The sequence below is a fragment of the Ambystoma mexicanum genome, chromosome 14 (genome assembly GCF_040938575.1).
Source record: "Ambystoma mexicanum isolate Mex_15411 chromosome 14, UKY_AmexF1_1, whole genome shotgun sequence".
Lineage (NCBI taxonomy): Eukaryota > Metazoa > Chordata > Amphibia > Caudata > Ambystomatidae > Ambystoma > Ambystoma mexicanum.
Window position 1 is genome coordinate 384,450,427 of NC_090940.1, and position 24,271 is coordinate 384,474,697.

A 24,271-nucleotide genomic window follows, 5' to 3' on the forward strand; every position below is an offset into this window, starting at 1 on the left:
TACTGCTTTTATTCCACTTTCTGTTCCAGATCGGGGAAGGGGGAACTTTTGAGGATGTTTGGATGCTTTAGATGGTAATTGGATCACAAACAGTATAATGAGGTGGTCGCTCCATAATATTTGCATTGGGGCGCAGTTGAGATCCGTTTTGTTTGGCAAAGATTGCGTCGAGAGTGTGTCCTGATGTGTGTTGCTTCTTTCACCATCTGGCATAGTTTCATTATCTCGAGCTTATTAATTAGCGATATCTGTGAGATTGCATTCTCTTCTTCAAACCATGTTGAAGTCCCTGAGGATTATCAGGTGATGGCCTGGTTTGTGAAGGCTTATTTGAAGGTGTCTACAAAGATAGAATCGTAGGTCGGTGGTCTGTATAGGAGTATGAATGTGAGGTTTGTTTGTGTGTCTGCTGTCAGGTAAAGGACGAGAGATTTGCAGTTTCAGATGTTCAGCGGGTCAGCCGTTTTAATTTTCGGGTGTGCTTTGTAGGCTACTGCAAGTGTTCCTTTTCTGTTTACTTGTGTGCATTTAAAGTTGTCGGGTAGACAGCTGTGTAGCGTTCTATTGTAGTTGTCATCTAGCCAGGTTGCTGGGACAAATAGATCGATTCCATCATCGTAGAGTAGATCTCTGTAGTGTGTTGACATTGATTTTGCATTGATTTAGATTGCAGTGATTGGTGACAAAGCCGACTGAACCCCACAAAATTCATGACATGTTACGTTTTGCAAGTTTTATTAGGCAACCAAAGCAAACGTTTGACTGGCTTTTCCCAAAATCAATGCCAATGTCTCTCTGCAAGTCTCTGCACGTTTTTCTCTTGAGTGATGCAAGTCAGTCTGCCTGTCAGGATTCACTTCTTCCTGGATTAAGTGCTCCTATGAGTCTCACTGGTTTACACAATAATGGGTTCCGCACCTGTTTTAGGGCAAGCCAGCCAGTCCAAATTGGCAACAGGTTCTCCCGCAGGTGAAGCAGGCCCATATGGGGTTCAGAGTTGCTGTTGGGGTGCTTTGCCACATCCCTGCCCAAGCGTCCTGGCTCTATAGCCTCCCTGGCCCACTTTTACTCTCTCCCCATCATCTCGATATAAGGTCATTCCTATCGTGCTTATTTCGACTTCCCCTCTATCTCTGTCTCTGCTTACTAGCTCCATGTCCGCCTCCTGGATACCATGCTATTCTCTTGCTTGTGCCTCCACACCCCCTGTCTGACAAACAGAGTTGCCTTGGGCTTTATCTCTCACTTTCTATTCTCCTCCTCCTCAAGTCTTAATCTTTCATCCAACTTCTGGGCTTCTTGAATCCTATGCACCCCCTTTCCGAATGGGTTGCATCCTCCCACAGATTCCTCATCTTAGATACTTCAAAGGCAGCGACAGATGGCACTGGAAAATGTTGCACCAGCAGTGGGTGAGGTGTGCCTTGATGCTGGCTCCCTACAACAATCTACTTCATGGCTCTGGAATTGATGGCGTCCAGTATACATAGAGGGCACACCATGCCCCAAGACATGCTATGGGAGTGCTCTTCTATCATTGTTTGTCTAACTGGGATTTTTGAAAATAATCATTCCCCACAACAAGGATGTCTCGTGGATTGGCTCTTATCACTCATCTTTCCAATTTGGTGCACATAAAAAAATAACACAGATCATGTTGGGATGACAGTGAGCAACATTTGTCTGACTTGTCAGGCAAAAATGTGAAGAGCCCAATAGCCTTTTCTTTGGTGGAGGAGTGAATCCCTCAGCAGAAAATGCTGGAAATGTTTCCAAAGTATAAGTCAATTGCTTCAGCCTCTACCCTGACTGCAAGGCAATGTCCCACAGCACTTTTGAAGATCAACAGGTTTCTTTAGAAGCTAGGTATTGTGACAAATCAGGCGATGTCATCACTACTTTCCCTGGGAAAATTTCCCTTCATGTGGCCAGGGTGAGGTGCCTCCCACCTAATCCTCACCCTGAGGGTGTATATTTTGAGAGAGGATAATATGAGCCCAGACGACCCTCATGAGAGTGGAGTAGACTTGCTAGACCAATGCTTCCCTGTTGCTTCAGCCTTTGGTAACACCGACTTGCCTCCCTATTACTGTAGTGTGGTTGTAGAACCTCCAGTCATGACCAATCCCCAACTGTATTTACATTCCTCTTTGCTTGATAGCACTGAGACGAGAACTGGTGTAACGAAGATCACTTGAACCGGAAAGCAAACGCTGCACTCTAGTTGTTGGAAAAGGTTAACAGGTGCCTGGACATTTAAAAGCACTACACCTGAAGAGAATGAGAGTCACTTCTACCGACATCGGTCGTGACACTGTAGTAGAGCAGGCTGAAATGCGGAGCAGAGAAGCTGCTGGAGGTGCCATCCAGGGAAGTCTGGAAGCGGAAGGTTCGATGCGCTTGTGCCATGGATAGCAGGATCTTTCAAGTGAAGGAGTCAAAGCGGGAACCTGAGAGCAGACGGGATGCCCTCCCAACCGGCAAGCAAGCCACAGCAGGAACGGTGAGATGCGAAAGACAGCGAAGCAGCCGACCGAGACCGGTGAGCCCAGAGAGCGAGGTTGGGACGCTGGGGCCCTTCATGGTGGATGCTGTGTAGCGTTGATGACCCTAAGCCCAAACAAGGGAGCTGGGACACCGGGGCGAATGAGCAAAGAGACTAAAACGAACGAAGAGCAGTCGCTGACCCAATATATGATAAGTATAATTATTGAATCGTGGAAATATATAAAAGAGAAGGTGATTACTGTTGAGAAGTGGTCCGGTTTACTGCGTTTCACGTGCAGGTTGCTCCAGTCATTTCCAGCTACCCATGCCGCCCACGGATTGTCCTTAAATGTAAGTATGCGCACGATTTTTAAAGTACTAGGCACAGTAGCTGGTTACATTTCTTTATCTAGTTTGCAGTACTTAAATGCTATTGTAGCTCTTATATGTCCGTGCACTGTGGGTAGTAGATGTTTCTGCTTGGTCCGTGAAATAGTTAGCCAGCACATATTTTACAACATAGTCCTGTCTCGGACCCTACGGCCTATGCAGTCTGCTTGTCTGCCACAGCGCCTTTGTGTACTAATTACCTACCAGGACGGCCCTCTTCCCATGCTGCAGGAGCTCTTGTGCATTTCTTACTTTCGAATTGCCCGTGGCTACAGTAGCATGTTTTCTGCTTTGTTTGTATGTACGCGGTTTGGGCTAATATTATTGTTTGCTCAACAGCACATCAGGCATCCCTCTGCTGACACGACTTACTACTGTAGGGGGCAGCAAAGAGCAGCGTTCTTTTAATTGCAGGTACAAATTGGCCTTTCTTTATCAGACATTTCGTGTCCAATGCAACACCGCTTTGGGCTCATTTGTGTTCTAATTGTCCCCCCCCCCCCCTTATGGCCAGCTGCAGACTCCGTCGCGGTCAGATTCCAGCTCATTGACACGTCTTTTTCATTCTGCAAGCAAATGGCAATACATATGTGGTTAGTTTTGCTTGTTAAACTAAACATGCCTTCTACCTTGGAAGTGACTCAGTGCGCCCTTGGCGACTTTACTCTTTCTGTACTTTGTGGCTTCTCATGGTGCACCTAATTTTTGCTCTTTTGCACACTTCCAAGGGTCGACTTCCCTGTCTTCGGTTTCAAAGAAAACTCTGCTACTGGGGTTGGTTTTTTGATTTCTTATTACTCCCCCAGCACACATTTTTAGCTTTACAATTGGTTTGTAACAGGTGGCACATGGTGGTTACAAAATATTTTTGAGTTCAGTTTATGAGACAGGGCACTGCCGCATATTTATGCAGTACTGCTCTTTCTTTGCAGCCTTTCACCCTATATCTTCTGATGAAGACGTTGTTCAAAATACATTCTACGTCGAAACCGGTTGAGTTTACTCCTCAGGGATGTGATCTATACACCATTCTTCTTCTTAGATCCACCCTTGCGATAGATTGTTTTTAATTGGCTCTATTGTTGATTGTTAATTAATTTGTAAATATTAAAATAACCAGACGGGACATGAGGAATGTTTATCCCACCCCTGATTGTTAATCAATTTTGTCATTTTTAGCTATTGTTGTTAGGTTGAATGTCACTGTGTGTGATGTATGGTCTGAATGCTGCACTATGAATGGTTGTTGTGATGGACTAATTTTAGCCATGTTTTATGTCTACCCATGTTGTCGTGTAATGTGATTTAATGATATCTAAAGTAATGCGTCATTAATTGACTGTTTTGAATATTCTCTGTATCATGGTGAATAAAATTTGATACACTTTTGTAAGTAATTCTTGCTTTACAATAATACTCTGGTCCAGGGTATAGAGTTTTCCTGCTTATTTCTGTTTTTGTAGAGAAGTGGTCTGGGACCTGCACCCAAATACTGAACCAATTAAGAAAGTCCTGGCCGGAGAGTAAACCAGGCATACAGCGAGTCTTTGGGACACACCCAATTGACCAAGCAAGGAAGTCCTTCCTGGCAGGAGAGTAAAGTCTGGGACCCCTACCAAATCAAGATTGCTTTCCCCCTTTTTCAAGTTGAGCAGTTTTCCAAATGTGTGGAATCTAGGGGAAGGGAGTATCCATCCCCTTTTTGCTGTGGAAAAGTCCAGGAAACCCAGGGGGAGAAGCATGCCTCTGAATTGTGAAACCTGTAAAATGTGACAAAGCTAAGACAGTTCAGGGGAGGAAGCATAAGCCTGGAAGCTTTGAATTGTGAAACTGGGAAAATCTCAAGGGAAGGGTCATGCCGCTTTAGATTGTGGAATGGTATAACCCAAAAGGAGATAAAGAGAGAAGTTGTATATCTTGAGTTGATGAACTGTGTAAACCGGAGGAAACTCTGGGTAAGAATCATCCCCCTTGAGATTGTTGAAAATGGTAATGGAACATTGAAAACATAGAGAAATCCAGGGGAAGTGAAGAACCCCTTTAACTGGTAAAACATTGTTGGTTTCTTTTACACTTTGGAATTTTATGGTGAAACTCTGGAAAGGAGCTGAAGGTGATCAGCTAAAATACATATTCCCCTTCACGTTATAATGAGTTTGTGTGGGGGTCAGGTTAGGGTTTTGGACACAGGACGGAGTATCTGTTGTTTCAGACATTCTGATAAAAACGTTCCTTTGTTTTGTTGAGGCAGTGAACCCCTCCTTGAGTTGGTGATAGGTATGATTTCCTCAACCCTCACTTTAATTTGATGAATAAAAGTCTTTAACATTCACCATAATGCCACTGTATCCGAGTCTTAATCTTGATTCCGTACAGCAGAAGGCTGAGATCCCTCGTTGGAAGAAAAAGCTTCTTCAGGGCACTTCAGAGCCGAAGCAGAGTACTTTCGCCTCAGTCTACTCTACCGGTTACCTCGTCCATGCACATAGGGGACTTCCTCCCTCATCCGAAAGGCAGTGGCTTTTATATACATTCCCTGAGGTTATGGAGGAATACAGGAGGTCTACATTGAAGAAGGGGATATTATTCTCTTGGGATTGTAGTTTCTGCAGGCCATGTTCCAGAGGAGTTGATTACCATTGAACCCGGCCATACAGATCTGGCCGCCTACTTTCAGGATGCTAACGAACTTGACCCCTCCAGATTTGCACATCATAGAGACTTCTCATTATGGCCACCTGAATGTATCCTTCTCCAGCATTGGATCTTTCATAGAATCAGATGCTTGAATATTCCCTGTCGTCAGACTGGGAATCCTCGGTGATAAATTTCATAATAATTTTTTTTTTTTTTTTTTTTAAATATATACGCATTGCTACCCAGCAGTGCATGTACATAGCCCATAATGGCCTATGAGCCATTTCATTGTGTAGTCCCTCCACCTCACTTTGGTCCTTTATGGCCCCAGCCAATGAGGTGGCAGGGTTTAAGCTCTGCCCCGGCAGCCATCTTTAGATTTTTCACCGCAGTCTAACAGACACAGGGAATCCTCAAGCTCTCTGAGCTTTTTCAAATTCTTTCTACTTTTGTGTGGAATATATTTGGTAAATATATTCCATTTTGTTCCCCTTCTCAGGGGCTTTGTTTCCAATTAACCTGGGAGACAAAACTTGTTGATTTCCTCTCAAAATCGTCGACTGAACTTCTCTTCAGAAATGGAGGCACCTCAGGTTGTCAGGAAGCCTTCCCTGTTTAGGGACTGCACGAGGTGCAAAAAGAAATTGGTTTACAACAAAGACCCCCACGAGCATTGCATTTATTGTCTGTACCCACATGACATTAAAAAATGCGAGATTTGTAGAACCTTTTCCACCAAGACCCTTCATGACAGGCATAGAAGACTCCTTTCTTACCTGGAATCCAGGGATCAATCTTCGGACGAAGAGTCTGTCAGAACAGCTCCTGTTCAATCCAGCACTCCATCTGAGAGACAAACTTCAAAGAGAAGGGCCTCTTCAGTGGAAAGGAGTTCCTCTCCCAAGTCAAAAAAGAGGAAGCTGGAATTGATACCCTTTCTGCCTCCAGTTGACTTACCAAGCCAGAAAAAGTCAGCAAAATCTGCCTCCAGAGGTAAGGAGGAGTTTGCAAAAAACGGGGGGGGGGGGCAGTCGTCGGCGGGGAAACCGCCCACGAATGAAGGGAGAGGTAAAGGCCCGTCATCGGCCATACCGTAGACGAAAACAGCGACGACGACCACGCTTAAGACATCGTCGACAATAAGATCATCGTCATCGGACACGTCGACCGCGAAGCAATCGTCGACTAGCAAGAAACACCACTCGTCCACGAAGCATTCATCCATGACGCAGTCGTCCACGGAACGCATTCCCACATTCGTCAACGAAGCTCTCGTCGACGGCGAAGAAGCCCTCGTCGACGGGAAAACCTCACTCGTCGACGGCGAAGCCCTCGTCGACGGAAAACCCTCACTCGTCGACGGCGAAGCCCTCGTCGACGGGAAAATCTCAGTCGTCAACGAAATCTCATACGGGATGCTTGTCGACGAAGATAGCATCGCCCATAACACCTTCAGCGGCACCACAAATTTCGGCAGTTACGGAGGAATTGCTGCCTTCCACATTTGAAACTCCTGTCATTGAAAGCAATGTCATTGAGAAGAATACTGAGACTGAACCACTGGTACAACAATTTTCACCTTTGGGTCACATGGCAGAACTTCCGGATGTAATTCTTCAGGAAGAATTCTCTGATGCGGAAGTGATGGAAGAGACCACCGGTCCCTTACCGAAACAATACAGCCCTCCTTGGCAACCGTCCACGGGAGAATCCGAATACCCTCATGACCCGATACTCATGTTATCCGTACAGAGGATTGTAGAAGAATTTTACAGGCGGCAAAAGGAGAAGCAAATCCCGATTGATCCCATAGAATCAGGAATTATTCCTAGAGAGTCATCTCCGATTCCAGGCACATCTTGTTGTTCTCCTCACAGGAGTAGGCCGCAAAAACGGATGAGATCACCGGAACCTGCTCGAAGACCAAGGAGCAGCACCCACAGTGCTTCACCTACAAGAGTCCCGTCGCCACAGTCATCGCACAGACCGCGATCTCCGGATGTGGACCCTACTATGGTACCGTCCACCATCTCGGTATCAGACTGGCAGGAGGATCCTTTTAGAGAATTCTCGGAACCAGAAGAAGGAGAAATAACACAGGAGCCAGACGCATCCAGTGAGTGGGATGACTATGTAGTCGAGAAGCCCAGGAGGAGAGACTCGCCGGGCAAGGCCTCACCGCCGGATGATCTCGTCTCTTTCCACACCATTATAGGTAAAGCCGCAGAATTGTTTAATATTCAGGTTTCTTCTGAGGAAAGGAAATCAGTGCTCTATGAGCACAGGGACAAACGAAGGAGGACAGTGACCACTATTCCTCTCCTCGATACCATCTGGGATTCCGGATCCAAGATCCTATCCACACCCTTATCGACTCCGGCGCTGGTGTCCAGGCCAGAAAAGAAATATAAAGCTCCGGATTCGGCACCTCTTTGTTTGAGAGGTCATACGAAACCGGACTCGGTTATCACAGTGGCGGCCAGAAAGAAACTCGCCAACCCCTCCTCACCGTTGTCGGCACCACGGGATAAGGACGGACGTAAACTGGAAGCCATGGGCAGGAAAGTATCATCTTCTGCATCGCTTACAATCAGAGCGGGCAATGCGCTGGCCATGACCGCAAGGTTCGATCGCGAGCTTTGGCTCCGCATGTCTAAATTGGCGAAACAATTACCACCAGAGCTCCAGGAGGAGGCAAAATCGATAATCGCGGATGGTGAAGCAACATCGGATCACATGATCGGCGCAGCGGTTGATCTGGCCGAATCAGGCTTCAAGCAGATGGCGCACGGCACAGTGCTCAGAAGGCAGGCCTGGATGAAGGCTACGAACTTTAGACCTGAAGTCCAGGCGCAGATATTAGACATGCCGTTTGATGGACAAGATCTCTTTGGAAAGAAGATAGACGATCATTTGAAGGGAATCAAGACAGACACGGACACAGCCAGAGCCATCAGTTCTTTAAAGGACAAAAGTAAGGACCATCGGTCTTTTCGTCCCTTTAGAGGCTCATCTTCCAAGTTCAGAGGATACGGTCGTTCCTCGTATGGTCAAAAAGCACAAGGCGGCACGTACCAAGACAATAAATATCAGTCATCCAACAGATACGCCCATAGAGGCAGATGTGGCTCCGCCCAAGGGAAGTCACAAGGCAAGCAAAACTGACAACCAATTTTCTTCCCCTCTTCACCACACCCTGGTGGGGGGAAGGGTGAGCCAGTCATTCCAGCGCTGGCAATCAATTACATCGGACAAATGGGTGTTACAGGTGATCCGAAAGGGTCACACCTTAGAATTTCTGGACCAACCTCCTTCCCTGCCTCCAACATCTCGCAGGGTGCATATGCTAAGACAGGTCATGTCCGAAGTGCAAAAACTGCTCCAGAAGGCAGCAGTAGAACCAGTTCCTTATTCTCAGAGGGGAAAAGGTTTCTACTCCCGATTCTTCCTCGTCAGAAAGAAAAACGGTCAATGGAGACCCATCTTGGACCTGAGGGCACTCAACAAATTTATCAAGCGCATAACATTCAAGATGGTAGCTTTACAAGGGGTGCTACCTTGGTTAAACAAGCACGACTTCTTAGCCACTTTAGACTTGGAGGACGCATACTTCCATATACCGATCCATCCAGCGCACAGGCAGTTCCTCAGGTTCACGGTGGGAGAGCTTCACTTTCAGTTTCAAGTGCTCCCGTTCGGGCTAAAATCGGCTCCGAGAGTTTTCACAAAATGCTTGGCGCCGGTAGCGGCAAGTCTCAGGAGGGCACGAACGGACGTTTTTCCATACCTGGACGATTGGCTGATAAAGGCAAGTTCCGCTGCAAAGACTCGCTCGGCAGTGTCGAGGACTGTCAACCTCCTAAAAGAGTTAGGTTTCACCATAAACCAGACAAAGTCCTGCCCCGTTCCCAGCAAGGTAGCTCTCTTCCTGGGAGCCAAACTCGATACCAGCATTCCCAGAGTGAGGCCATCCGCAGAAAGAATAGCAGCGATTCTACGCTCAACTTCGAACTTCCTACAGAAAGAGACAACATCCGTACGCTCTTACAAATCCCTATTGGGCATGATGTCATCATGCATATTCCTCATACCGAACTGCAGGCTTCGCATGAGACCTGTGCAGGAAGCTCTGGACCACCAATGGAAACAAGCTTTCGGAGGCTGGGAAGACATTGTCCAGATTCCATCGACGTTGCACAAGGCCCTTCGATGGTGGAATGTTCCGAGGAATCTTCTGCAGGGGATGCCGTTTCAAGCACCAACATCGACCCTTCTGCTGAGGACGGACGCTTCCTTATCAGGTTGGGGCGCTCATCTTGCGGACCTCCAAACCAAGGGCTCTTGGTCGACACACGAGTCCCAGCTCCACATCAACGTGTTAGAGCTCAGGGCCGTAAGGTTGACGCTGAAAGCCTTCCTACCTGTGATAGCTGGTCAAGTTCTTACAGTCCAGACAGACAACACGACCTCCATGCACTATACAAACAAGCAGGGAGGCACGAGGTCACAGATCCTGTCGCAAGAAGCCCAACAGCTTTGGGCATGGGCCTTGCACTACGGGGTGCAGATCAGGGCAGAGCATCTTCCAGGAGTGGACAATGTCCTAGCGGACAGGCTAAGCAGAGAATACACAGCGTCCCACGAGTGGGAGCTGGACGAAAAAGAAACCCAACGGATATTTGCCTTATGGGGCCATCCGCAGATCGACCTTTTTGCCACCAGGAACAACAAAAAATGCAAGAAATTTGCTTCAAGATACCCAGAGCACCAATCACTGGGAGACGCGTTCTCAGTGGATTGGTCGGGGAAGTTCCTCTATGCCTTCCCACCCATTCCCCTCATGTCGAGGGTACTTCGCAGGGTAAAAGAACAGGATTGTTCTTTGATTCTAATTGCACCGGATTGGGCACGGCAAGTCTGGTACCCGACGCTGAGGCATCTATCCTGTCAACCCCCGATTCGTCTCAAAACACATCAATATCTACTGACACAACAGAACCGCAAGGTCCTCCACCACGACCCGAGGAGCCTGTCTCTCAAAGCATGGTTCCTGAGCAGCGCAAACTGATGCACCTAAAGTTACCATCAGAATGCTGGGATATCATCAGGGCCGCTAGAGCCCCGTCCACGCAAGTCACCTAGACCAGGAAATGGACCAGGTTTTCCAAATGGTGCGAGACCTCTGCAATCGATCCCCTCACGGCCTCGGTTAATCAGATTCTGCCCTACTTGTTGCACCTGGCTAAGTCAGGGCTCTCACTGTCCTTTATCAAGGTCCATCTGTCAGCCATAGCGGCTTACACAGTAACCGCGGAGACGCAAGCCTTACTTTCCTTACCAGCGGTTAAAATCTTCCTGAAAGGACTGATGCGTACTTATCCGCCTACACCTACACCAGTTCCGGACTGGAGCCTCAACACCGTCTTAACAGCCCTCATGCAACCTCCCTTCGAACCCATACACAGATGCGAAATGAAATTCTTGTCCTGGAAGACATCTTTCCTGATAGCCATCACATCAGCCAGAAGGATCAGTGAGTTACAAGCTTTGTCTTCTGAACCCCCGTTTACTTTGTTCCAGAAGGACCGCGTCATTTTAAGGCCTCACCCGAAGTTCCTCCCCAAGGTACTTTCGGAGATGTCGTTCACTGAGCGCATTGTTTTACCAACCTTTTTCCAGAATCACGCTTCTGAAGCGGAATGAGCATTACATTCTCTAGACGTTGCTAGAGTGTTGAAGTTTTACTTGCAAAGAACCAAGGAGTTCCGCTCCTCAAACCGGCTATTCATTTCTTTCTCGGGCCGTACCAAGGGTCAGCATATATCTAAACAAAGTCTGGCACGCTGGGTATCGTCCTGCATTACCCACTGCCATCAGTGGAAAGGCGACCCTTTAACTAGACCGCCGTCTGCGCACTCCACCAGAGGAAGGGCGGCGTCAACAACATTCCACGCAGGGGTGGCATTGAAGGACATATGCAGAGCCGCCACGTGGAGCACTCTGCATACTTTCGCCAAGCACTACTGCCTGACTGAAGATACCAACAAAGAAGCTGCAGTTGGACAGGCAGTGCTCCGCCATCTCTTTGTATAAGGTAGGACCAGCCTCCTTTCCCACCTTTCCCAAAATATGTAACCGTTGTGTTGCTGCATGGTAAAGGTTTGATCAGAAATATGTTTTTCTGTATTTATGCATATATATATATATATATATGTGGCATGTTTTAACTGCTTGGTATTCTATTCAAGCATCTGAATCTATGACAGATCCAATGCTGGAGAAGTCTTAGTTACTTACCTGTAACTGTATTTCTCCAGCATTGGTATCTTTCATAGATTCACATGCGCCCGCCCGCCTCCCCTGAGAGGCTGCTTCTATGCTCGGCATCCATCATACTGTAATCTCTACGGTTCAAAATCTAAAGATGGCTGCCGGGGGCGGAGCTTAAACCCTGCCACCTCATTGGCTGGGGCCATAAAGGACCAAAGTGAGGTGGAGGGACTACACAATGAAATGGCTCATAGGCCATAATGGGCTATGTACATGCACTGCTGGGTAGCAATGCGTATATATTTAAAAAAAAAAAAAAATATTATGAATTTATCACCGAGGATTCCCAGTCTGACGACGGGGAATATTCAAGCATCTGAATCTATGAAAGATACCAATGCTGGAGAAATACAGTTACAGGTAAGTAACTAAGACTTCTACTGCACCCTGAAAAAGGTTATTGAAGCCCTGGACTTGGGAACCCCATCTGGCAATACAGACTAACAGACATTCTTGACAAAGGGCCACAAAAGAGATGCTTCTACCTTTTAATCTGGTGGACTCTGATCCTGTGCTGGAGTTATGGCAGGATCCTTGTTCCGCCACCATGGTTGATTTAGAAGCAGTCTTAGACGTACATGCAAGCGCCTTCAGATCTGGCTTATTTGGCAAAATACCGTACCGCTTGGAGCCCGATGGTCCTGGCAGGCAGCTATGGCTAGGATCAAATCTTCCACCTTACCCTTGCTTAATCCTGACTGAGAGAGTAAGAACCTTGATACATTCAGGAAGAAGATATTTCAGGGGGTCAGGGGGTGCTTCAAATCATTTAACATGTCTTGTGCCTTAGCAAAAGATAGGCACATTCTCTGGAAAGTCATACAAGAGGCAGCTGAGTACCCACCAGATATAGATGTGTGGGATGGCTTCAACTCCATTGTGGTGGATGGCAAAGAGGTTTAATGCCAGGCTCTCCAAGCAGTGTTGGATACAGCGAGCTTTATGGCCAAGCCATGCAGACAGTGCTCATCATCAGGAAACCCTCATGCATCAATTCTGGGTGATGATTAACAGAGGCCCCTTATTTGGCTGCCTTGCAAGGCAAGAAAGAACGGTATTTATAGGGTACGGCCAATCTGCCCTTACCATCCCTCCAGACAACTCACCTTTATAGGTCACTGTTCACCTGACCCGATTCAAAACCTAAGAACAGTCTGAAAACCATCTCTAGGCCTTTCGGCACACTTATCCCACCAATAAAATGAATCTTTTCACTAATCCTTGCCCTTCTACATTATCCACTTACAGTTACTGCGTCATACTGGTAAAACGGCCTGACCAGGCTGTGGAAACGCCCCTCCGCACTTTTGGGCAGGCGTGTCTCCCACATCCGTCATAATTGGGAAATCATCCCCACAGACAAGTGGGTTCTATCTTTACTTTGGTACAGTCACACCCTAGAATTCCTTTCGCATCCTGACAAACACATGCCCCCTTCAGGTTAGTTAATAACCTTTCGGGCAGCAATGAACCCACCATGAAATTACAGAGTGACAGAGAGAATAAACTCCAGCAGACCACAGGGCAGAATACAAGCCACATCTATGAAACCAGCCAGAACACACAGCTACGTATCACACTCCATGCTTATGGAAGACAGACGAAGACAAGGCCACCCTCCCCACATGCAATCGTACACAATTTTTAAGATGCGTTGCACAACACCTCTGTCATTAGAATGCAGCTGTCTGCCACACCAAAAATTCGGTCTTGCTGGACAAATGAGTCTCCTGAACTTGCATACCCTCCAGTCAACCTCAAAGCTCCCATCCACATGCCAGCTCGATATGGGTAGCTAGTAGGGACTTGACCACTCCTACCCACCTTTGCATTGGCTAAAATGCACAAATGCATTCTAAACTCCTCTGACACATTTTCCCATACCTTGGACTTCGGTCCCCCAAGGACGTTCACCTACAACTATTTGGGACCATATTAATTGGAAATGGCGCTATACAAATGACAAATTGCATTACATTACATATGATGACTTGTTGTCTGACGATTCTCGTCAAGGGCCGTAGGTATTCCTCCCACTATGACCACCTCTGCTCATCTACTAGCAACCTATTGTCCTTACCAGATCCGACTGGTCCAGGCGATCATGTGGGTGCTGCCGACCTTGGCACCAATTTTTGCTGTAGAGCAATTATTAGTATGTTGTAGAGAACATGCTTAATTGGTCCATGGAAAGAATGAACCTTGGCAAAGCCAACAGAATCGGGGATACTAAATAGTTTGCTAAAAGAGAAAAACCTCTGGGGTTTAGGGCTTTGACTTCTCAAAAGTGTGTTATATATTTATATTTTTATCATGGTTATTTAAGGGTGCTAAATACCCGCCACTAGCCATAAGCTAGTGATAATAGACTGATGACGAGTAGGAAATGATGTGCTGTGTGTATTTGTCGAACAGGTGTGGCAAGTGACTTTTTATGGCTGGCCTAGAAGCTTGTAACTTGAATTTCTGGCCCTGATTATTGTCTATATAACTGCTCATTTTCATTTGTTACATTTAATTCCCATTTTCGCCATCAATCCCAGCACTGCTAAAATTGTGATTCAATTTCATTGTGCTCCATTGCTTGTTGCCTGATTTATGCCCCTACAGACCGGGTGGCCTCCATTAGATGCATTGTCTTGCTTCAGCAAACAGATTAAAATGAGATTTCGCCTTTATTTTTATGAGCAAGAAATGCCCAATGTGGGATTTTTTGTTACTCAGTCGCTCTGTTACCTCCATTGATCAGGATGTCTATACGACTTAAAAAAACAATTAATTGGTTTCTTCTTTGCATGATATTTCAAGTAGTCCAATAAAGGGTACCAAAACCTGTTTTTTGTGCATCGTATGTATAAAAAGTTCACTCAATTAAATGTGTCTATAAAGAAATACTCGCCTGGTCAGTGTAACTACATTGTTAACTATAGCATAGACCCTTCTATTCTTTATGAATTTAAAAGAATTGCGTTATTGATGTTTTCAAATTTTGTGATACATTTTTGGGTGTTTGAGATTTTAGGTATTACCTTTTCAGATATGATAACACTATAATTGTCAAAGTAATGGAATGGAGTGTGCAGCTCCCTACATTACGTCTGCTTTGAATAATATGTTTAAAGATTTATGTAAAAGATCCAGGATTATATTCGGATAGTCTTGCTGCCTGGTACACGTTGGGGATTTGTTTAGAGTAGAGTAGGGCTAGTCAACCAGCAGTTTTCCAGATAATTTGGCCGCCTACCACTCCCATGACGTTTACCCAGTGTAGTCTGTGATGAGGGATTAAGGGAGGTGTAGGCCAACCCTTCTTTTCTCCCATATGCTATCAATATGTGTGGGGGTCAGAGATGAACCATTGTGGAGAAGGCTGACAAGTGCGGAAATGAGACTAGCATGCAATGATAGAAGTGTAAAGAAGGAATAAAAAACATTGCAGAGGAGGAGAAAAGAACATTAATGCATGGGTTGTACTGACTGTGCCTTTACATTGTATGTGTTGGATCTAAGGTCACATGAGGACTTTATGATGGTGTGGTTGTAAGAGTATGTTCCAAATATCTGCTGCTTTGTGGTTAATGTTCGTCTCTGGCTGTGGGAAGTAGAAAACATCTTCCTTTCAAAATTAACTTTTTTTTCTTGTTGCAGGTGCTCCCTTACTGGGGGAACCCTCACGATAGAAAAGTGATTAGGAAGTTCTGGAGTCAGGTAAGTTGGCTGCTTCTATGAACTCTTTTTCCATCTTTTTTTAAATATTTTCATGTTTTCCCCTTAGTTATCTTAACTCCTCCACTTATTCAGCCTCCTTTTTCCTTCATACGTCCTCCCCTGTGAACCCCTGTTGATGCTGCAGTGCTCATGTACAGGACTTAATATATTTTTAAATAGTAAATAATTCACATTTCCAATTTAAAACCTATCTTTTTATAAACCATATTTTGCAGTTAGCAATTTATGCAAATGAATGTGTATCTTTTTAAGTTCCTCCCGAGATCAAGCAGTAATAATAGTATAGCTACTTACTGTGACACTATTCTGCTGGTAAAATTGATCCAAACGTATATGTGCAGTTTTATATGTAGAAGCAGGTGGACAGGGTCATATGTGTCTGTTTTCTATTTGTACTCCCTATTGTTTTCTTGTTGGGAGTATTTGCCTGTTTTAAAGGAGTAAAAGAGGCTGGTGCATGACATATCTGTAGGGATGCTTGTTTGTAAGTTGGTGATCCAAAGACACACACACCATAAGATCCAAAGTGTTATGAGCCATGCTAATAAAGTTCTGTTGCATGTACATGTAGCTAAAAATAAGCAAATGGGGTTGTGTAGGGCACTGTGGAGTAATGCCCCAACGCCACTGATGGAGCGAGGAATGAATAATCATTTTGCAATTTGACTTTCTCCCTCCCCTCCTAACTCTTTTTCTCTCTTCTTCTCAACTTTCCTCGGCTGACTTTGATGACTAGGCTACTTGCACTGTTTCCTCCCTGTGCTTATCCCTTCCCCATTGCACCACCCCACTAAGCTTTCTTCCTGCTTCATCTCCTACACGTCCTATTTCCTCCACTTTTTCTGTGTTTTCCCTCCTTACTCATTCTGCCTCCTTGCAATGGATTGCATTCTCCCACAGATTCCTCATCTGTATAGATATCTTCCAGCACCCCCTGCTCTCAGAAGGATCACTTTGACAGGGTGCATAGTGTGACTCAACGCCATCCCTCTGACTCTTGGGTACCTCAACTCCAGCAATTATATCTGCAGTCAGATATATAACATGCACTATGCTCCATTACTTCCGTTTTCTTTTCTGCATGCTTGGCATTCTGTTTCAAACACCATGACAAATCACTTTTTCGTGCACCACTGTTGGGCACCAAGCGTTCGAGTTTCAAACGCTGCTGAGACTGCAACTCTAAATTGTCTATCACTGCACGTATAACATTTATGTGCGGTGTGTGGTAACTCAGAATCAGGAGACGGACAACTAATTGTGGTATAAACTCAATGGTTTTATTTCACTCCCAAAACCCTGCTCTAGCCTTACTACACTTGTCCCTATTCAAAGGAAAAGAAAAGAGTTAAAAGGGTGCATGTCAAGATGTCGTACAAAATAGTCTCTGCAGTCTAGAAACCTAACTAGCCTGATCCTTGGCCCAATCAGTACAAAGGAAAAATAATCTAATCAGCACACAAAATCACATAAGGCCTTATGCTTATGGACTTAAGGAGGATTCCAGTATTTTCACCAGACAATGGGCCTCATTACGAGTCCGGCGGTAACCGTGCCGGAAAAACCAGCAGGTTACCGCCGGACTTGTATTACCATTCCGCCTCCGTGATTCCTGGAATCACTGTGGCTATACGACCCCGGTGACCTGGGAATTCCGGAGGCGGAATTGTGTAAGTCCCCATTTCCATGGAGCCCCATAGGACTCTATAGGGATGGGGACAATGGAAACACCGGTTCCGTCTATGACAGAGCCGGTGTTTCCATATCCGCCTGCAGGCGGGTGGTGTTAAACCCGCCAGGTCAGACCTGGCGGGAGTGACACCTCCCGCCTGCAGGACTCTCAATCAGGCGGTCCGGAACGAACGGTGGTGGCAGTTTTACCACCACCGTTCTTTCAGGACCGGCAGGGTCGTAATGAGGCCCATTGTCTCTGCACCTTTCGCCACAGTTCCAACACAAATGTTCAACAAGTCTCCTTGGGGGTTCCCGTGCGGTTTACAGTGAAATAGTGAATGTCTCTAGGCCTCCTGGCTCCTATTCAGTCCAGTGTTGGACAAAGCCAAGTCCTATCAAATGTCCTTAAACAGCCGGGCCTCGTCTGGCTTGGTTTCGGAACCCTTTTGGTCCGATCTCTCCCCAGGGTCTTGGGTTGCACGCCCCTCTTGAGGTCGATTTGGTGGCTGCCCAATCTGGGCCTCATGGATTCTCTCCTTGCCCTGGGGTCTCAGGTTTCACACCCCGTCATGGGGTATCATGTCTCAGCCCTGCTTGGGTTGCTTGGTCTCTAAACCCCTCTTGGGCTCATAGCATTCTTACCCTGGCTTGGAGAATATGAGGTCTCAGCCTGTTTCAGGTTATATTTTTACTCGGCTCCTCTTGGGTTGGTCTCTTTCTAACCTTGCCTTGGGGTACATTGATTCTCACCCCAGTTTGGGCTATCCGTTCCCTCTGCTACTCTTGGGATATTATCGTTCTAATCCTGGTTTGGGGTATGCCTGTCCTCTCTGTTCCCTGAATGCACGAAGTACCTGAATTGCTATGGTGGTGTTCCTAGGGAAAGGCAGCAGTGCAGTTCTGGCTTTTCTGCTTTTATCTGCTTCGGGGCATGGGCTTCGGTGCTTCCTGTCGGTTTGTGACTGGACTTCAATGTCTGCTCCAGCCCGTGCTGGTCAACCACAATCCAGGTGGTTGCGTCTCTTCTCTTGGCGGGCAGAGCCTCACCAGCTCTAGGCCTGGCTCCAGTTATCAGCGTTCTGCAGACTTTCGTGGCTCCTCTGTGTTAGACCCCCGTCTGCGTGGAACTGCTTCCTTATTCTGTCTCAAACGGGGATGGGCCCTCCTTTGCATCTAGGCTCCACAGGCTTGAGTGCCTCTCTCCTGCCTGCCCTCCTTAGTCAGTCTCACTGGCCCTTTATGTTCCTCTCTGGGAGGAGACCGATCCGCAAATTCGTCAGGGCAACAGTAAATGGTCAGAAACCATACCAGTTATCTCCATGTGAACATTCCCATAGTTAGTTGTCTAGTGTAATCCCCATATTGCCAATAAAAACAGGTGCTTCCTGGGACACAGGAGCATAACCCAGTTCCCTTTTGAGGGATAACTTGTCCTCCAGGGGGGGGGGAGTCACCCCCAGTGGGATCTCCATTTCCCTGACTCATAGGGCATGTCAAGCTTAGCAGACTCACCTCCCCAGTCCCAAAGGCGACGGAAAGGAATAAGTATTACCCTTCTAAGGGACATCGAGGAAGGAGTGGTGAGTTCAAGCAGCAATGCTGGACTTATTTGCAAAGGTCTCGATCGCTACGGCTTCTGCCCAGACATCTTCGGCGGCACCATTGACTACTGCATCCATGGCAGCTGATGGAAAAATTGGGGGCGGCTAAGTGCTGGTTGGGCCGACACAGCAAGTGCCAGGGTAGAAGGGAGGATGAGTGCAGTGGACAGGAGGACTAAGTTGGGATAGTCCGGGAAAGGGATCCCAAGGACAAGTGCTGGCAGAGGATGCCGGGGAGGGACTGGTGGGGTTGGTCGGGCCCTTGAATGACTCTGAAGGGGACAGGCCCCAGTGCAGTGGCAAATGGAGAGATTAGCATGGCAGGGCGAGAGGGAAGGAAGAGGAGAAAAGGAAGGTCTTAAGAAGTTTTGGTAACTTTAGAAGATCCATTTCAAGTTTGAGGGGGGAGAGAGGCTGTTCCAAAGGGAGGCGCCAACCGAGCAGAGGGTTCTACCTCACATTCTCAGCTTGGAGAAACGTTTGACCTGCAGAGAATTGGTGCCAGAAGACTGAAGGGCTCTGGCTGCGAGGTATTTAGGGAGATAAAGATGGATGTTAAGAGGTGCCAGGCCCCAGACAGCCTTGTGGATGATGCAGAGAGTCTTGAATTTGAACGTTGCCAATGGAGAGATTTTTGGGCTGGAGAGATGCCGTGCCTGTGCTTGAGGCCAAGGATAAGACTTGCAGTCCTATTCTGGATTAGTTTGAGGGGACGAAGTGAGGAAAAGGGGAGGTTGAGGAAGAGGCTATTGCAGTAGTCCAGCATAGGGAGAAACGGGGACCTGGAGAGACTGAACTTCTGGGGGAAGGTGAGGAAAGGTAGAATGCCCCTGAGGGGATGGGGATAAAAATTGGATTTCTTGGCAAGGTCCATGATGTGTGGAGAGGAGGAGAGAGAGGAGTCAAAGATTTTTTGCCTCACATGTGGGTTGCATGCCCTCAAATTTGACCCACTAGAAGCTGAACTGAAGGAGGAGCCGAGTTAGGCTAACTCTGCTGGAGGACTCTGTGCATAGACTATATCCGCCGCGACTGCTCCCTTGGCGCCTTTGAACTCACAGGACCTAGGTGGAGTTCTTTGATCAATGCGGTTCAGCTTCCTTCGAAGGGATTGTGTCCTCCAACGTATTCCTTATCTTTGATAGATCATCTCCAGCTTGCTGGCCTTGGAATTTTTTTTCAGTAGAGGGCGCTGCGCGTCGACGTCCCTTGAGCCGATGTTCCTCGACGGCCTCCGTATCGGCGCCGACGTCACCATGCGTATAAATAGACTCGCGCAACGTCCATTGCTCAGTTCCGTTTTTCTGCGCTTTGTGGGGCCTCGGAATATTGTTGCTCAGTTCTTCAGTCAAAATATCAATATATTCCTCGTGAATACCGACTCGTACTCGATGGCTTCCTCACCCGAACCAACGACTCCACGGTTCGGCTTCAAAAAATGTTGAGACTGTGGAAAGAAAATGTCATTGACGGATCCTCACAGGATCTGTTTGTGGTGCTTGGGAATCAAGCACCATTGTTTGGAGTGCGAGGACTGCATGTCCATGAAGGCGAAAGCCTTGAAGGAGCGTAAGGGGAAGCTCGAGAGAGGTAATGCAGTTAAAACTTCTTCGAAAGTTTCCTCGGTGGAGTCGAGACATTAGTCTCCTCGCCATCATAAAAGACATTCTCGTTCGAGATCTCGAAGCAGTTCCCATCACTCTTCGAGATCTAAGCATTCAAAAAAGAGACGTCGAAGATCCCCTTCCTCGTCTTTGTCTTCTTCCGTATCCCCAAAAAGGGTCTCCTGTCCCACAAAACATAGCTCTCAGGCTGAGTGGGAGGTATTCGCGGGTCGCAGTACCCGGCGAAAGAAGCCACTCGAGAGCGTCACAAACTCTCGAGTAAAGGCAGAGTTGCCTCTTTGACGCCGTCGTCGAAGATCCCTTCGACTCATAGATCGGCGTCGTCAACGCCGTTATCGAAGGGTTCTTCGACGCACAGGTCAGTCGAGTCGACGCCATCGTCTACGCCGAGAAAGGACAAACCCATGGCCACCTCACAGCCAGTGGCCATACCCAGTGCCTCGAGCACGAGAATGTCGTCGACGACCTCGATTAGAATCCCGATACTCTCAAATTCGAGGCCTATACCACCTTTCTCAACGCCTTTTTCGATGGCTTCGAAGCCTTTAACGTCTGGGTCGACAACGTCGCCGTTTTCTCAGCCAATCATGACAAATCTGGCTCCTTCTGCTCCGGAAATGGGATTTATACCATTTTCAAGACCTGACCACTCCAGGGTCTTCTCTTCTATTTATGAAGAAGGAGAGGATTCAGATCAGGAAAGGCCTTTTGAGTTGCAGGGATCTACAACTCCTGCAATAGAGGAATTCACCTCTGAGGAAGGTAGGTTGAAAGATCTCCATGAATCCCCACAGGAAGCAAGTGGGTTGGACACTTCCCCAGAAGTGGAATTTGCCACACCAGACCCAGGGGAACATGCTGAAACCCCTTATAGAACCTTGATGGCAAGGATAATAGAGTTTATGGGATGGTCCATACCCTCACCTGCTTTTCAGCAAGACAACCTCACAGACATCTTGGTCAAAGGTCCACAGGAGGATCCTGTAGTGCCATTTCATGCGGCATTACAAAGGAGAATATTGGCAAACTGGGAAATACCTGAGGTGATCCCGGCAGTTAATAAGAAACTATCAGCTAAATATCGGGTGTCTTCTGCTGACCCTGAATATTTATCCAAACACCCAACTCCGGAGAGTCTGGTTGTTCAGGCAGCTACTTCAGCAGGCAGTAAATCGGCTTACCCTACTGCTCCACAGGACAGGGATGTTCAGGGATATGACTCTATGGCCAAAAAAGTATTTTCCGCATGTAGCATGGCGTTGAAATCCATTAATGCTACTTGTACGCTCGCAAGGTTCCGTCACACACTTTGGGAGTGTGCGTCATCAGCGGCTGACTGCCTCCCGGAGGGAGAAGAAAAGGAAGCGTTTCTCAACATCATTAAGGATGGTAAGGACCCAATGTGCGAATCCCTTTAGACTGGCATCGATTCTGCTGACAGTATCAGCAGGGCCATGGCGGCAAGTACAACAACCAGGAGATTTGCTTGGTTGCGAAAGTCTAGTTTTGCTCCAGATGTGCAAAGCAGACTCTAGAATATGCCCTTTGACGGCTCTTCTTTGTTCGGTAAGAAGGCGGACGACAGTTTAGAAAAACTACAAACATCAAAGGCAGCAGCAAAATCCGTAGGAGCTGCAATCCGTCAGACACCATATCGCCCCTCAGGAACCTCTTGGAGAGGTAAGTCTTTTCGCTTCTATTCCGCATTCGGAAAGGGCAGAGGACAGCCGGTTCAAAGGGGTCAGAGGAAATTCACCCGAGGTGGATGGGGTAAAAACACAAAAGCCGCAGCAGCAGCAGGTGCCTCTTTACCCTCGGCATCTGCATCAGCCGCCTCCAAACCGCTCTGAGGACTCTCTTCACAAAACACCAGTAGGGGGCAGGTTAACTCAACATCTGACGGAATGGCAGGCTATTACGTCATATGCTTGGGCATTGGAGACAGTTGCCCAAGGTTACTGCCTGCCTTTTCTACGCATCCCTCAGAGTCATCCACCGGGGAACAGCTCTCTGAGAGTTCCAGATCCGCTCCTCTTGCAGGAAATTGTAGACCTGCTAGAAAGGTGCCATAGAACCGGTACCTGTAGCGGAGAGGAACAAGGGTTAATACTCCCCCCTACTTTCTCATACCGAAGAAGGACGGAGGACTGAGACCTATCTTGGACTTACGAGAATTGAACAAATTCCTCAGGAAGGTCAAGTTCAAGATGGTAACTCTCTCTCAGATCCTTCAGGCCCTCCAGCTCCAGGACTGGCTGGTATCTCTGGACCTCCAGGATGCTTATTTCCATGTGCCAATCCATCTCAAGCACAGTAAATACCTGAGGTTCGCAATTGGCGGCTCTCATTATCAATTTCGAGTTCTGCCATTTGGGCTGACCTCCGCCCGAGGGTCTTCACCAAGATAATGTCGATAGTGGCTGCAAGTCTAAGGAGGGAAGGGATCCAGTCTACCCATACCTGGACGATTGGCTGATCAGAGCTGTATCTTCGGAACAAGCTCAGATCCAGCTAGATTATGTCTGCCACTTCCTTCACAAACTGGGCTTCTCCCTCAATTTAAAGAAGTCACAGATGATACCATCACAGAGACTCCAGTTCATTGGAGCGGTCGTGGACACTTCCCTGGGAAAAGCCTTGCCACCAGAGGTGAGGGCTCAAGATATTCTGCAGATGGTCACCAAGTTTCAAAATGCCCAACGTCTCCCAGCCTTCGACTTTTTGAGGTTGCTAGGCCTCATGGCATCCTGCATCTTCCTTGTGCCAGAGGCTCGCCTGAGAATGAGGTCTCTTCAGTGGGCACTGAGAACTCGGTGGTCGCAATTCTCAGGGAGAATGACAGACCTCCTTCAGATTCTGGACAAGGTGGCTCGAGACCTTCAGTGGTGGGCCTGCCAGAAAAACATCTTGAAGGGGGAACTGTTTTGGCAACCATGGCCGGAGATAACAGTAGTCAAAGATGCCTCACTCACGGGGTGGGGAGCCCATACCAACGACTTGACCATCAGCGGTCGTTCGTCTCCATCGGAGTCCAGACTACATATCAACCTGTTAGAGCTGAGAGCAATCAGACTAGCGCTGAAAGCTTTTCTGCCATCTGTACAAGGGAAAAATGTCCTGATAATGACGGACAACACAGTGGCCATGCACTACCTCAACAAAAGAGGAGGCATAGGATCACTACCATTGTGCAGAGAGGCGATGCACCTCTGGTTTTGGGCAATCCAAGAAGGAATCTCTCTATCGGCAGTCCACCTAGCCGGAGAGAAGAACTTGACGGCGGATGCTCTGAGCAGGCAGTGCACAGTCTCCCACGAGTGGAAACTAGCTCAGGAAGTCCTTCAGGAGATCTTCGCCCTTTGGGGAACCCCTCAAGTGGATCTGTTTGCCACCAGTACCAACAGAAAGTGCGATCTGTTTTGGTCAAGGGAATTTCCTCCGAGAGGAGCTCTAGGGGACGCGTTCGTAGTGGACTGGGAGTTTCCACTCCTGTACGCGTTTCCACCAGTCCCTGTCATTCCTCAAATGATCAGAAGGTTGAGAATATTCCGGAGAACCATGATCCTAATTGCCCCAGACTGGGCCAGGAGAACGTGGTACCCGGACCTTCTGGACATGTCCATCTGCCCTCCAATTCGTCTTCCACTCAAGGAGAATCTTCTCTCACAGAGGGAGGTCAGGTTCTCCATCCAGACATCAGAACCCTCAACCTTCACACCTGGCTTCTGAAAGGTTGAGGTACAAGGATTTGGGACCTCCCTGATGACGTCATGGAAGTGTTGCTTTCGGCCAGAAGGC

The 24,271-nt window shown here is 47.4% G+C and overlaps 1 protein-coding gene across 1 annotated transcript in view; it reads left to right on the forward strand.

The window, feature by feature from the left end:
* The window catches only part of INO80 (INO80 complex ATPase subunit), a 1,945,052-nt gene that overhangs the window by 744,952 nt on the left and 1,175,829 nt on the right, over positions 1-24,271 (forward strand). The window contains exon 15 of the mRNA XM_069637507.1: positions 15,493-15,552. Coding sequence (XP_069493608.1) covers positions 15,493-15,552 — 60 coding nt within the window. The remainder of the gene's footprint in view (positions 1-15,492; positions 15,553-24,271) is intronic.